The sequence below is a fragment of the Carcharhinus amblyrhynchos genome, chromosome 28 (genome assembly GCF_965287045.1).
Source record: "Carcharhinus amblyrhynchos chromosome 28, sCarAmb.v2.hapA, whole genome shotgun sequence".
Lineage (NCBI taxonomy): Eukaryota > Metazoa > Chordata > Chondrichthyes > Carcharhiniformes > Carcharhinidae > Carcharhinus > Carcharhinus amblyrhynchos.
The window spans coordinates 17597571-17613774 of record NC_137351.1 but is presented as its reverse complement, the minus strand read 5'-3'; the positions used below and the strand labels follow the sequence as shown (position 1 = coordinate 17613774).

At 43.8% G+C, this 16204-nt stretch overlaps 1 protein-coding gene across 5 annotated transcripts in view; it reads left to right on the top strand.

The window, feature by feature from the left end:
• Positions 1–16204, top strand: part of myo5aa (myosin VAa) — a 204534-nt gene that overhangs the window by 103438 nt on the left and 84892 nt on the right. For all 5 annotated transcript variants that reach the window (XM_080214230.1, XM_080214233.1, XM_080214232.1 and 2 more), the window contains 4 exons: positions 633–776; positions 1779–1860; positions 2543–2650; positions 6049–6161. In XM_080214230.1, the coding sequence (XP_080070356.1) occupies positions 633–776; positions 1779–1860; positions 2543–2650; positions 6049–6161 (447 nt within the window). The remainder of the gene's footprint in view (positions 1–632; positions 777–1778; positions 1861–2542; positions 2651–6048; positions 6162–16204) is intronic.

Genomic DNA, 16204 nt, shown 5'->3' with positions numbered 1-16204 from the left:
CAATCAATCAAACCCGCACATCTTTGGACTGTGGGAGGAAACCGGAGCACCCGGAGGAAACTCACGCAGAGACAGGGAGAGTGTGCAAACTCCACACAGACAGTGAACCCGAGGCTGGAATCGAACCTGGGTCCCTGGCGCTGTGAGGCAGCAGTGCTAAACACTGTCTGTCCTTATCACTGGCAGTTAATAGACATTTATCTCATCTTCTGAGCTTGATTTAAGCCGAGTTGGCAGAATTGAAATGACAATGTGCGAATGTTGTGCTCTCAAACTGATTTCCTTTACCAGCTGCTTTAGATTAGGTTGTTCAAACACGACACTGAGCAATGTTTTCCACATCGCTTTGTCTGTTTTCAAATATTTTATTCCTATTTTTAGCAATTTATTTTGGGTCTTTGCAGACTAAACTGGACCTAAAATTTCTGTAAAGAGCCAAATTCTTTGAAGAGTTGGTAAATTCTGTTCTGATTAACTCTGTTTCTGCTGAGATGGTTTTCTTTCCCAGTTAGACACTGCAGGCCTGACCAGCTCTGTCAGTGTGGTATAACTGAGCCTGTCGGTATGAGCATTGGTTCGGCTATTTTCTTTATGGTGCAGCGTAGAAACCTTTGTCTCTCTTTGCTTGGCAGTCCATAGGAAATGCAAAAACCACCAGAAATGACAACAGTAGTCGCTTTGGGAAGTACATTGAAATTGGGTTTGACAAGAGATATCGCATCATTGGAGCAAACATGAGAACCTACCTGTTGGAAAAATCGAGAGTTGTGTTTCAGGTGAGCGCTACACTGTATGAGATCTTCGAAAGCATGTAAATAATTGTAAATGTAAATGTTCACGCTATCTGACAGCTTCTAATAATCATTCGAGGTAGTTTAACATCACAAAAATGGGAAACTTTGACGGGGCTTTGGAACCACTTGGCAGGATAACTTGGAAATAGGATATAATATTTTTGATTTGATTTATTATTGTCACATGTATTGGAATATAGTGAAAAGTATTGTTTCTCGCACACGATATAGACAAAGTATACCATTAATCGAGTACACGGGGAGAAGGAGAGGGTACAGAATATAGTGTTACAGCCATAGTTCGGCTGTTGGAAAAGATCAGCTTAATATATGTTAAGTCCATTCCAAAGTCTGATGGCAGCAGGGAAGAGTTGGTTGGTACGTGATTTCAGACTTCTGTATCTATTTCCCAACGGAAGAAGGCGGAAGAGAGTATGCCTGGGGTGTGTGGGGTCCTTGATTATGCTGGCTGCTTTTCCGAGGCAGCAGGAAGTGTAGACAGAATCAATGGATGGGAGGCTGGTTTGCGTGATGGACTGAGCTATGTTCACAACCCTTCGCTGTATTGAAATATGGACTCCATCTGTTATGTGTTGAGTATCAGTATCCTCCTGGATTTCCCATTCATGGTTCATGGCTTCAGCTTTCACCGTTGAAGACCTGTGACCTCTTACCTGAATTGTTGAGTATAGTGCATCGAGGGAATAGAACCTTCCATGATGGGGAATGGGAGTGAGGGGTGACATCCTTTCCAGGCTGGTGCTGGTCTCTAAAGCTGAACTTCTCTTCATCCACTTTGGCAATGGTGGCCAGACTGCCCCCTCATCATGGGTGATAGCAATAAGGTATCCACTGGGGCTGGGAGATACCTCTTGTTTAACTATATTAATTGCAGCTAGTTGTACAGGAATCAGGACATGGTGTTAATGATACAGTTCTACTGTAAAACTGAGGTTTGAAATTGTTGTCTGCCATCTCTTTCAGGCTGAAGATGAAAGAAATTATCATATTCTCTACCAGCTGTGTGCCTCCAAACATTTACCAGAATTCAAAGCTCTCCGGCTGAGTATGTTTATCACTGCTTTCTCAACCTTTGAGACTCATCTTCTTAAAACTTAATAGCACACTGGACATCATGGTCCAGTTTAATGTCCCTCATCAGAATCCTTCCCAATCTAGTTTCATGCATCATGACTGCACAATTTACACCCCCTCATTACTGAGGAACTATAACTAGGGCAAACACATTGATGTCCTGTAACGGATTCTGCAAATTCCTGCTATTTGCTACTCGATTAGCTTAAAACACTCCCCGAGCAGTGTGCAAGCCCCGGTCTCTGAAAGCAGTAATGTGGGCCTTGCTACAAGTAATTTGATTACCGTCACTACATCATCCTCTCTGAGTTGTTTTATAAGGAAAGTCCACCATTAGACTGGTCTGTCAGGGGCAGCGGACCAAAATGTTGACTTTTTCCAAGTACCAGATATCACAAGGAAAAGGCTTTTGCTTCCCATTCGCCTTTGTGGATTATTGGCATCCACATCACGGTCGCTACATAAAACTGGTGTCCTTACAGGTGGTTTAGGAAACTGCTCCAATGACACCTCATCCCACCCATTGATCCGCATTAACAGAGCTGTTTTAATTTGGGATTTTGGGAGCAATGCTGTTTGCTTGATCTTTATTTGCCTTCAGTAGAAAAACACCACACTAACTAGTTGTACCGTTGACATCTCTTTGCTTTCAGCCCACGCCCAAAACTTCCACTACACGAATTTAGGAGGCAGTCCTGTGATTGAGGGAATAGATGATGCCAAAGAAATGATGAACACGAGGCAAGCTTGTACTTTACTAGGTAAATATCTAAACTGTTTCATTGCCTTTAATCTCACGTTTAAACTTTAGGATTTTAGAGAGTCAGATTTGGCTAACAATGCCTTTTTAAGCTCATTTTTTTAACATAAGTAGATAGAATTCCTTTTTAATATATATGTTCATGGGATGTAGGCATCACAGACCATTTATTGCCCATCCCTAATCACCCTTGAGAAGGTGATGTTGAGCCACCTTCAATCGCTATAGTCCATGCAGCGTAGGTACACCCACTGTGCTGTTAGGGCGGGAGTTCCAGGATTTTGACTCAGCGACAGTGAAGGAATGGCCGATATATTTTCAAGTCAGGACAGCGTGTGGTTTGGAGGGGAACTTGCTGGTGGTGGTGTTCTTATGCATCTGCTACCCTCGCCCATCGAGGTGGTAGAGGCCAAGGGGTTAGCTGTCAGGGGAGCCTCGGTGAGTTGCTGCAGTGCATCTTGTGGATGGTACACGTGGCTGCCTCTCGGTGTTAGTGGTGGAAGGGGTGAAGGTTTATGATGGGATTCAATGTGAGTGAGCTGCTAAGTCCTGGAGGGTGTCTCACTTTTTTGAGTGTTGGAGCTGCGCTCATCCAGGCAAGTGGAGATGTTCCATCACACTCTGGACTTGTGGATAGGAACAGGCTTTGAGGAATCACGAGGTGAGTTACTCTCTGCAGAATTCCCAGCCCCTGAGCTGGTCTGGCAGCCGGAGTATTTATGTGGCAGGGGTTTCGATGATTCCAATTGGGAAAATGAATAACAATCGGCAATTTTCCATGATGAATTGCTTCTTGTTTTAAAATATTTTGACCCAAAACAAAGGCTCTAGATAATTTCCTCAAACGCTTAACTTTCCAGTCATACTCATATCCTTGGACTTCTCTTGTGCTCAGTGTTTGTTTAATGACTCAGGCAGGCTACATAATTGGAATATATTATGGCATTTTCCCAGCAAGGTTCGAGCCAAGATCGATGCAGATTACTTTTTAAAATTGTGTGCATTCCCAGGGAGAGTTTGCCAATCTTTACAGCAATCCAGAAAGTGATGCTAATCATGTTATTTGAAATTGTCCCTTCCAAGTATGAACACACAAACTAGGAGTAAGACGAGGCCCCTTGAGCCTGCTCTGTCATTCAATGAGATCATAGGCTGATCCAATGTTAACTTTAACTTCACATTCCCACCTTTCCACAATAACATTTCACCCCCTTGTTAATCAAGATTCTGTTTTGCCTTAAAGATATCCAAAGACTATTGAAGGAGGAGAATTCCAAAGCCTCATAACCCACTGAGAGAATATAGTCCAAAGATGTGCAGGTTAGGTGCATTGGCCATGCTACGTTGCCCCTTAGTGTCCTGGGATGCAAAGGTTAGAGGGATTCGCGGGGTAAATATGTGTGAATACGGGGATAGGGCCAAGATGGGATTGTTGTCGGTGCAAACTCAATGGGCCGAATGGCCTCCTTCTGCACTGTGAGATTTCTATGAGAATCTTTCCCCCTCATCTTTGTCTTAAATAGGTGACCCCTCATTTTTAAACAGTGGCCCCTAGTTCTCGATTCTCCCACAAGCTGCAACATCTTCTCCACGTCTACCCTGTCAACACCCCTCAGGATCTCATATGTTTCAATCAAGTCACCTCTTACTCTTCTAAACTCCAGTGGATGTAGGTCTAGCCTGTCCAGCCTTTCCTCATAAGCCAACCCACTCATTCCAGATGTTAATCTAGTAAACCTTCATTGAACTGTTTCCAATGCATTTACACCTTAAATAAGGAGACCAATACTGTACACAGCAGTCCAATGTGATTCAATACTTTTTATTCATCCTGCTAAAACCACACATTTTCCCACATTATACTGCTTTGTTAGATCTTTGCCCACTTACCTAATCCATCTATCTGTCTATGTCCTTTTCCAGCCTCCGTTAGTCCACTTCACAGCTTATTTTCCTATCTTGCTTTGTGTCATTAGCAAATTTAACAATCCATACTATCGTTCCCTTCGTCCAAAATATTTGTATAAATTGTAAAAATTTGAGGCTCCAGCACTAATCCCTGTGGTATTCGCTACATCCTGTCAAACAGAAAATTACCCATTTATGCCTACTCTTAATAGCTAGCCAATCTTCTACCCAGGACAATATGTTACCCCTACACCATGAGCTTTTTAACATAATAACTTATGGTATGGCACCTTATCGAATGTCTTCTGAAAACTTAAGTACAGTATATCCACCAGTTCCCCTTTATCCACAGCACTTGTTACTTCTGGTGCATATCGTTCCAAATACTCAATTTGCAAATATCCTCTCGAAAATTACAGAGCCAAGTGTGGATTTTTCCCTCCAAAAATAGTGTTTCGTTATTGCCATGTTGGATTAGGCCAAGATGTGAGTATTCCTGACCATAAAGTTTTAAAAATTAATTTGCACAGTTTTTGAAAAGTCCCACATTGAAAGGTTGCAGCTTTGGCTTCAGGACTTCGAAGGTAAAATGTTTGCGATCTTGGCATGTGTGCAGTTCCTTTGTCTGCTTTACAGGGTGGCACAGTGATTAGCACTGCTGCCTCACAGCTTCAAGGACCTGGGTTTGATTCCCGGCAGACTCTGCATGTTCTCCCCGTGTCTGTGGGTTTCCTCCGGGTGCTCTGGTTTCCTCCCACAGTCTGAAAGACATAGAAACATAGAAAATAAGTGCAGGAGTAGGCCATTCAGCCCTTTGAACCTGCACTACTATTCCATATGATCATGGAACTTCAGAATTCCGCTCCTGCTTTCTCTCCATACCCCTTGATCCCTTTAGCCATAAGGGCCACGTCCAACTCCCTCTTGAACATATCTAATGAACTGGCTCCAACTCTTTCTGTGGTAGAGAATTCCACAGGTTCACAGCTCTCTGGGTGAAGAATTTCTTCTGCATCTCAGTCCTGAATGGCTTACCCCTAATTCTTAGACTGTGATCCCTAGTTCTGGACTTCCCCAACATCGGGAACATTCTTTCCTCACCTAGCCTGTCCAGTCCCATCAGGATTTTATATGTTTTGACGAGATTCCCCTTCATTCTTCTAAGTTCCAGTGAGTATGAGCCCAGTCAAAGCAGACGTGCTGGTTAGGTGCGTTGGCCATGCTGAATTCTCCTTCAGTGTACCGGAGTGTGGCGACTAGGGGATTTTCACAGTAACTTCATTGCCGTGTTAATGTAAGCCTACTTGTGGCTAACGAATAAAGATAATGAAGAAAAAAAAAGGCACTGTTAACCAACCCATTGTAAATGTGCTTTGCTAATGAGAGGAGTCATCCTGTACATATACACTTGGATGCAAATATCATTGAGCAGGATTTCACCTTGACAGTGCTTTCAAAGTATCCAGTTTAACAATATTAAACATTTTGCAGGTATTAATGATTCCTACCAGATGGGTATCTTCCATATTCTAGCAGCTATTCTTCACTTGGGGAACGTGACAATTAAATCGAATGAACGTGATGCGGATAACTGCTTTATCCCGGTGAGTATCCGGGAACATTTGATCTGTGGAGTTTTGTGAATTTGTTTGGATATAACCAAAGTGAATGTTGCAACCGTTAGTTATCTCTAACGTCTCTGCGACAGCTTTAATGGACTTGTTTTCTTGAACTTGGGAAACCTATTGGGCAGTGCTACTCTCACAGTGGTATTTGGGAAGAGAATCAAGATATAGAACCCAAAGATGCTGGAAAATTTCAGCAGGTCTGACAGCCTCTGTGGAGAGAAAATAGTTTTGAGTCAGGCTGACCCTTTGTCAGAGCCGAGGTATAGACCCTGGAGTTATGATGGAACCGGGATTATGGGGCGAATTTTACTGTCCTGCCCAGCACAGCGATCGGAGCGGGCGAGGGGTGGATCACGGAAAGACTCGTTGACCTCGGGCAGGATTTTTCCATTTTAGGGTGAAAATCCCACCCTACATGGGCAGTTTGTGACTTGGAGGGCAAGTTGGACGTTACTCTTCTCCCTGGTGGTATAGGTCACGAGGCTGGAAGGTGCCATCAGAATGAACTTTGCAAGTTGCTGCAGTGCTTATTGTACTTACTTCAGCCACAGTGTACTAGGTAGTGTATGTAGTGTACTAGTGGTGTACGTAGTGTGCTGGTGGTGGAGCAGATGGATATTCATTGTGGACTGCTTGGTACCACACTCAGTTGAATGCTGCCTTGATGTGAAGGGCAGCTGCTGTCCTGTGTCTTCTGAGCTTTTACATTCATGGCTGCTTGTGGATCTTCTGAATGCTCTTTCCGCTGATACTGCAAGGAGAGCTCAGGGCGGCACGGTGGCACAGTGGTTAGCACTGCTGCCTCGCAGCACCAGGGACCCGGGTCCAATTCCCAGCTTAGGTCACTATCTGTGTGGAGTTTCTCCCCGTGTCTGTGTGGGTTTTCTCTGCATGCTCCAGTTTCCCCTCTCAGTCTGAAAGACATGTTGGTTGGGTGCACTGGCCGTGCTAACTTCTGTCTCAGCATACCCGAGTGTGGGTACGCTGCCGGAGGGTGGCGACTAGGGGATTTTCACAGTAACTTCATTGCAGTGTTAATGTAAGCTTATTTGTGACAGGAATAAATAAACTTTAAACTTCACTTATCCAGAGATGAAATCATGCATGATTAAGTATGTGGCTTACATGTTGCTTTGCAGTCAGCATAAGACTCACAATGGAGTAGTGGGCAACTTATAAAATTCTGACAGGGTTAGACAAGGTAGATTCAGTAGGAATGTTCCCAGCGGTGGGGAGAGTCCAGAACTAGGGCTGATAGTTTGAGGATAAACCTTTTAGAACTGAGGTGAGGAGAAATTTCTTCACCCAGAGGGTGGTGAATGTGTGGAATTCACTACCACAGAAAGTAGTGGAGGCCAAAACGTTGTGTGATTAGATATAGCCCTTGGAGCTAAAGGGATCAAAGAATACGGGGAGAAGGGGAGGGGGGATCAGGATATTAAATCTGGTGATCAGCCATGATCATAATGAGTGGCGGAGCAGGCTCAATGGGCCAAATGGCCCACCCTTTCTTCTAGTTTCTACGTTTCTATTTGTGTTTCTTCATATGAGATGTAAGTAAGTTTTGGTATGTGACTCAACCATGGAATGAAAAGAGCAAAATCATAATGAATGCAATCCCATTTTCATAGAATTGTAGAATCCCTATAGTGCAGAAGGAGGCCATTCGGCCCATTGAGTCTGCACTGACCACAATCCCACCCGGGCCATATTCCCATAACCCCACGTATTTACCCTGCTAATCCCCCTGGTATTAGTATTAATTTAGCACGGCCAATCAACCTAACCTGCACACCTTTGGACTGTGGGAGGAAACTGGAGCACCCAGAGGAAACCCATGCAAATATGGGGAGAAATACAGCTCAGACAAGGCCGGAATTGAACCCGAGTCTCTGACACGTGAGGCAGCAGTGCTAATCATTGTGCCACCATTACACTTAACATCCACTGAAAAATATCTTTGTATTATTTCCCCCCCCCCCCCCCCCCAAACCCTTTCACCCTTTCAGGGCAACTACCACATTCCTTAGGCAGTCAGTTATCACTCTCTACCTCTGTTCTGCCATTCACACATTCTGAACACTTAATGGACACTTCTAACACCTTCTAGCCTTCTGTGTCCTCATTTGAGTTCCCTTTGTCCCATTCCATGCTCTTCCCCCGTAGTATAAATCTCTGCTGATTCTCTTTGCTCTCAGTTCCAGTGACGGGTCATCTAGACTCAAAATGTTGGCTCTGTCCTCTCTCCACAGATATTGTCAGACCTGCTGAGATTTTCCAGCATTTTCTGTTCTTGTTTCAGAGTCCAGCATCCGTCGTATTTTGATTTTTTTTCTCTTGCTCCTACAACTGGTTGGGCCGTTCATTGATGCTCAACTGATATTTGCACAACTAACCTCAGAATTGAAGCAGAAACGATTCAACAGCAATGATGAAATTGGTGTGAAATCCCATCCTTGCAGGACTGGGCTTGTCATCCCTAAAGCTGCCTTTCAATCACAAAAGATTTCATTTCTGGGCTTGTGTGCAAGGCCAGAAGGAGTTAACCTGGTTAGGTCAGCCCCTCTTAACAGAAGTATCAAAAACCTTTGAACAATTAAGGTGTGAATTTGAAGTCACTGACAGTCGATTTGTTCATTTACTTCCACACGGGTGCTTCTCCACTCGACCTGTTCACCCGAGTGTTTTTTTTGTTTCATGCAAACAAATCTGACTTTGTTTCAGGTTTAAATTTAAAACCTTTTTGCTACGAATGGTAGTGATCAGAATTGGATGGACGTGGCAAAAGGGCTGTGTGACAACCCTACCCCACTTCAGAGAGAAGGAAATAAGGACCTCAATCCACATGTTCTCTCACAATCACAGAACACAAATTCGGCTATTACCTCTACACAGGTCAAACTAATTCCCACACATGGTTCACTGGTTTCATTCACCTTGATAGCTGTAGTTTTCTAATAATGCTTCCCTGTATTTTATAAATGTCGGGATTGGTGATTCAAGCTTCTGGTTCAACTCCCTCTTGGTGGAATCACAAGCTCGGACTTTTTTTTCAGGTTTATTTATGTGTTGCATGTAGGTTTACATTAACACTGCAATGAAGTTGCTGTAGAAAGTTCCCTTTTCACCACACTCTGGCGCCTGTTCGGGTACACTGAGGGAGAATTTAGCATGGCCAATGCACCTAACCGGCACTTCTTTCAGACTGTGGGATGAAACTGGAGCACCCGGAGGAAACTCTACAGGCACGGGGAAAATGTGAAAACTCCACACAGACAGTGACCCGAGCCGGGAATCGAACCCAGGACCTGGAGCTGTGAAGCAGCAGTGCTAACTACTGTGCTGCTATATCTATGCTGTATACCACAATTACTTCTCATGATAGCACATCCCACTTTCTAATCGCTCCCTTGGTAAATTCCTCTTAAATTCTCTTGAATTGATTGAATTATCTTACACATACAGTTCCTAGTTTTGGACTCTCCACAAAAGAAAACTTTCTTTGTGTTTACACTATTCAGTCATTCGTAATCTAAAGACTTTGTCAGAAATATACCGGCACAGTGGTTAGCACTGCTGCCTCGCAGCGCCAGGGACCCGGGTTCAATTCCAGCCTTGGGTGACTGTCTGTGTGGTTTACACCTTCTCCCCATGTCTACGTGGGTTTCCTCTGGGTGCTCCAGTTTTCTCCCACACTCCCAAGATGCACAGGTTCGGTGGATTGGCCATGCTGAATTAGTTCCAAAGATGTTAGTTAGGTGGATTAGTCATGGTAAATGCACAGGGTTATGGGGATAGCGCAGAGGGAAGGGCTTGGATGGGTTGCTCTTTTGGAAAGTTGGTGCAGGTTCAGTGGGCGGAATGGCCTCTCCCCGCATTGTAGGGATTCTCAAGTTTGTTATGGTATAGTACGTAACAGCCCATATTTGACAAAACATAAAGTGCAGTACAGAGGTTCTTCACTATACTTGCCACTTTTGGTTATATTTACAGAGGACATTTATACTTAGTGTCAAACATTCTCTGGCGCTTACAACCCGAGAGGTTTTACACGGGGGTTTCAGCCCCTCAGCATTAGTGATAGGAGGGTTTTAGATACTGGCTGTTCCCCATTGCGCTGTCCCTCAGCGTGTTGCTTTGGACCGGAGAGTGTGTCTGTCTGAAACACTTGTCCACAACAGCTCTTCACACAGAACAACAGCAAGTTTCAGGCAGAGCAAAGAACATCCTTCACTTGGATAATGATCCTTCAGCAGGAATTGATATTTATCTCCATATACTTCCCTGGAAACTACAATAGCCTCGCTGCTTTGAGCAGCTTCATAATGTAAATCTCTATCAAGCCCCTGTCTCTCTTTTCTAGGGAAAACATTCTGAACCTCTTCAATCTTACCTGATAAAAGTGCAGTAAAACCTCTGATCTATGATAAATTTAAATATGGAAAGAAAAATGTTAATATTTGATTTGATTTATTATTGTCACATGTATTGGGATACTGTGAAAAATATTCTTGCGTGCGATACAGACAAGACATACCGTTCTGAGAGTACATAGAGAAGGAATGGAGAGCGTGCAGAATATTAGTCATAGCTAGGGTGTAGAGAAAGATCAACTTAACGCAAGGTAGGTCCATTCAAAAGTCTGATGGCAGCAGGGAAGGAACCGTTCTTGAGTCAGTTGGTATGTGACCTCAAACTTAATAATACTAATCAGTCTAATAATATCACATAGTGAGTGCTTGAAAGTCTGCTCAGGTTAGGTAAAATGCTTATCCTCTCTCTCAAATGTTTATATATTGAAATATAGATATGGTATAAAAGAATACTTTGGACTTTAGAGGTTACAAGTTAGGCTTATGTTGTGTTTGATATCGAAATCCAATTAGCTCACTCTCTTGAAGCTCCATACACAGCATTCCCAATATGCCTGTGGCATAACTGGTGCATGAGTAGGTGTCCCCACCCAGGGAGTGTCCAACCACAACCTCACTGGATTGATGAGAACTCCGGAAGGAAGGAGGGTGCTACACTCAATTTTTAAAATGACAACTTGGTCGCGAAATCTGCCCACCATTGTAGACAGCGGGATATATGGGAACGTTTTCTTACTTCAGTGGTGTTTGAGTCACTTAGTCAAGTCCCAGGACAAAGCCAAACAAAAAGGATCACATGATCCTCCATTGAACAGTGATGACAAATCCCTGTCTGCTGTAGGAAGGATGTGGTAACACTCGAGGGGGAACAGAGGAGATTCACCAGGATGTTACCTGGGATGGAGCGTTTGAGATGTAAGGAGAGACTGGGTAGGCTTGGGTTCATAGAACCCTACAGTGCGGAAAGAGGCCCTTTGGCCCATCGAGTCTGCACCGAACACAATCCCACCCAGGCCTTATCCCCATAACCCTACACATTATACCCACTAATCCCTCTAACCTACGCTTTTTCTCTAAAGCAGTGAAGGCCTTGGGGGAGGTTCAGTGTAACCCCCGTGTAAAACCTCCCCCCAAGCCTTCACTGCTTTAGAGAAAAAGGGGAATGGACAGGGTGAGTAGGGGGCAACTGTTCCCCCTGTTTGAGGCTTCAATCACAAGTGGGCTAGTTTTAGGGCAAGGAGATTCTGAGGGATTTGAGGAAAGAAATTTCACTCAGAGGGTGGTGGGATTCTGGAGTGCACTGCCTGGGAAAGTAATGGAGGCCGGAAACCTTACAACCGTTAAAAGATATTTGGGTGAGCACTTGAAATATTGTAACATTTGAGGATATGGGACAAGAGCAGGAAAATGGGGTTAGTGGTAGTTATTGTCACTGCAGACTTGATGGGCCGAAGGGCCTTTTCTATGCTGTATGACTCTACAGCTAACTCGACAATGTTCAGTTATTTAGCAGTCACAACAACAACTTGGTCTTGTGTGTATATCCTCACAATCCCCACCAGCTCTACAACTCTCAGCAATATCTGTGCTCCTCCAATTGTCTTCTTGAATATCCCTGACTTTAATCACTCCATCATTGATGGTCTTAGTCTGTCAAAGCCCTAAACTCAAGAAATCCCTCCCTAAAACTCTTTGCCCCTTTCCAACCTTCCTTAAACTCTTCTTAAAACCCATCTCATTGGCTAAACTTCTGTTCCATTTCCAGTGTGGCTGGGTGTCAGAATTTTATTTGACAATGTTCCTGTGTCATGCCTTGGGTCGTTTTACCACATAAAAGGTGCTATGTCAGTACAAGTTGTTGTTGCAGCATGGAAAAGTTGTTCCAGAGCATTTCAGAGGTGTGATTAAAATAATTGACACCAAACCAATGATCAAAATATGAAAGGAGGTGACCGAAAGATGGTCTTAAAAGAAGTGGTGGATTGGTGAAGGGGTTCATGGAAAGATATGAAGTGTGGGATACGCATGGCTGAAAACGCAACCAAGGTTGGGTGAAGCGATGGATGAGGGGAGGGAGGAAATGCATGATTAGGCAAAATAGGAGTTTGGGACTAATTAGATAGTTCTACCAAGGAAAGGGTACACACATGATGGACCAAATGACCTCTTTTTGTGTTGTAAGAGTCAATGATATCATATTGCCTACTACACATTGTTACTAAAGGTGCACTTGGCCACCCATTTGACACATAGCAGAATCGCACAATGGCCATTGGGTAAATACTTGGGCTCGAGTTGAGGATGCAGGTTAGCCTGGATTTTAGGGAGATTTACTGCTGCTTCTTTGGATGGTGCAATAAGTTTCACAACATGTACCTGCTCAGAAGGTGAAGATCCTGAATGATGATGTAGCTTTGACAGTGCAGCACTCCCTCTGCCTAAGATCTTCATGCACTCAGGGCCTGAAGTGGAGCTTGGACGAACAGCTGGCTAAGAGGTGATCATAACCATCTAAAGCAAGCTGACATTTTGTTTGGAAAATGGAGGTGGCTTTTTTGCCTGTTGGCCAATTTTAGTGAAATGGCTGCCGCTTTATTATTGCCTCTGACATTTTGCATCAAACACTGATTCTTCTCCTCTCAGTTGGAGATGGGAAGGGTATTTGATTAGGCGGAATGGTGGTACATCAGAACCGTGCCATATTCCCACCTCCACCAGAATTGAGTTATAGGAGGGAGGAAGGTGTCAGTCCCCCCCGCCCCACTGTCTAGAGGGGCCCTTTTGACCAACTAATGACCACCTAAGGGCTTCATCCCTTAAAATTAAATATTTCAAATTATGTGCAGAAAAATAATTGCATTAAAAAAAACAAAAAAAATTAAGGAACATATTATAGTGCAGTCAACTAAGTCATAACTAGATGATCTAAGTGTTAAGGTGACCCTGTTTATGTGTGTTCACATCAGAATTATCTGGCTTGGTTCAGTCTCATCTGAGGTGTGATGTTCCATTCTCAGCCTGTATAGTGATTGCTATTGCTATAACCATGTCTGCATTACACTGCTCTCCACATCCAGTTCATGTAATGGGACTTATATTCCTGTATTGTAAGGAATACATATAATATTCCTTTATATTATATGTATAATATAATAATGAATCTCCTTCCGTTAACATTTCAGGCAGTGAAGACCATGCCGTAGAATTCTATAGAATACCGTATAACCTTTACAATGCAGAAAGAGGCTATTCGGCTCATCAAGTCTTCACAAACCTTCCGAAAGAGCACTCTACCTAGGCCCACTCCCCTGCCCTATCCCCATAATCCCTCACATTTAGCATGGCCAATCCACCTAACTTTCACATCTTTGGACTGTGGCAGGAAACCGGAACGCCCGGAGAAAACCCCACACAAATGTACAAACTCCACACAAGAGTCACCCAAGGCCAGAATCAAACCTGGGCCCTTGGCAGTGTGAGGCAGCAGTGCCAGCCATTGTGCCACTGTGCCACTATGCCACCCCAGCCATAACCCCCAGAATAAAAGAAAATCTTATTTCCCCTCTGGTTCTTCCGCCAATCACATTAAATCACAGAATCCTACATTGCAGAAGGAGGCCATTTGGCCCTCCGAGTCTGCACTGACCACAGTCCCACCCAGGCCCTATCCCCGTAACCCCATGCTAGTCCCCCTGATACTAAGGAGCAATTTAGCATGGATAATCCACCTAACCTTCACATCTTTGGACTGTGGGAAGAAACCGGAGCACCCAGAGGAAACCCATGCAGACACGGGGAGAATGTGCAAACTCCACACTGACAGTGACCCAAGCAGGAATCAAGCCCAGGTCCCTGATGCTGTGAGGCAGCAGTGCTAACCACTGTGCCACTGTGCTGCCTGTGTCCTGTGGTTGTCAAAACCTCCTGCCAGTGCACCTGAGAAACCCTTCTTCTATCGAGTACTTTGAGAATGGATGTGTTCCCAAAATACTTAGATGCTTGTCTTCTTTAAGTTAATGATATATGTATTAAATAAAGTGCTCATGATAAAAACGAGTTTCCTTAGAGAAGCCAGACTGCATGGTGGCACAGTGGTTAGCATTGCTGCCTCATGGTACCAGGGACCCTGGTTTGATTCCTGGCTTGGCTCACTGTCTGTGTGGAGTCTGCACGTTCTCCTCGTGTCTGCGTGGGTTGCCTCTGGGTGTTCTGGTTTCTCCCCACTGTCCAAAGGTATGCAGGTTTTTTTTTCAAAAATATACTTTATTCATAAAAATCTCGATTAAACCATTGCAAACAGTGCAGAAAAGGTCATTTTTGCCGTCCTATACCGAATTACGGTCATTATATTTCAAAATTTAAAATGATATACATGCCTCAGATTTTACTGTGTGCCGTTATTTCTCAGATGGAAATGTGTGCTGGTTAGGTGAATTGGCCATGGTGAATTCTCCCTCCGTGTACCCAAACTGGCGCAGGAGTGTGGTGACTAGGGGATTTTCACAGTCACTTCACTGTAGTGTTAATGTAAGCCTTACTTGTGATGAATAAATAAACTTTCTTTTGCTTTACTTGATAAAATATTTGTTTTAAGTGGCAGCATAGAGCAGGCTAATCAAATTGCCTTAATTTGTTTCTGCCTCTTTCTGTTCTGGATTTTGTTCCTGTTTTTGTACAGGCCCAAATTTGTCTAATCAAATGTTTTGAAACAAATAACAAAGATATGCATCGACATTCACTCATCCAACCTCACGCCCTGAGATTTAACTAATGACGAGCTGTTACCCCGAAAGATAAGTGTTGAATAGTCATAGAGTCCCTATAGTGCAGAAGGAGGCCATTTGGCCCATCGAGCCCGCACCTACAACAATCCCACCCAGGTCCCATCCCTGTAACCCCACAGCCCTAACTCCCCCTGACACTAAGGGGCAATTTATCATGGCCAATCAACCTATGTCTGTACCACAACTCACGATCTGTAAAGATTTATAAACGGGTCATTTATGCAAAGCAGTAATGTCAGGTGACACACTGCAAAAGGCAGATTTCCAATTTATGTGCTAAAGTTTCAATATGTTTTATTGCTTTTTAAAAATATATATTCACTCTTTAATGGTATGTGGGCATTGCTGGCGAGGCCAGCATTTATTGCCCATCCCTAATTGCCGTTGAGAAGGTGGTGTAATCCTCCCAGAAATAAAACTTCAACTGGAGATTTGATTTGCAGGCTGCTTCACTGATGGTTTATTGACAAGGCCGCCACAGTCTCTGAATGCAATACACCAACTCTAATATCGGGCATGTTAGAAGTGCCCTCTGTTGGTTGATGTAGGGAAGGCATGATAATGAGGCTGTTGGAACTGAGCATTGACAGGAATCCTTAAGAAAACCACCATGGATAAGACAAATAGATTGACAATTTATATCTTTATGGGCTTGGTTTTAGTGCCAATATTACTTTTCGCAGGGATGCTGGATGTTTCTGAGCTTTGGCTCTGCCTATTGGAGTGTTTCATAGTATCGTAGAATAGAAATCCTACAGTGCAGAAGGAGGCCATTCGGCCCATCGAGCCTGCACCGGCGACAATCCCACCCAGGCCCTATCCCCATAACCCCACACATTTATCTTACTAATCCCCCCTGACA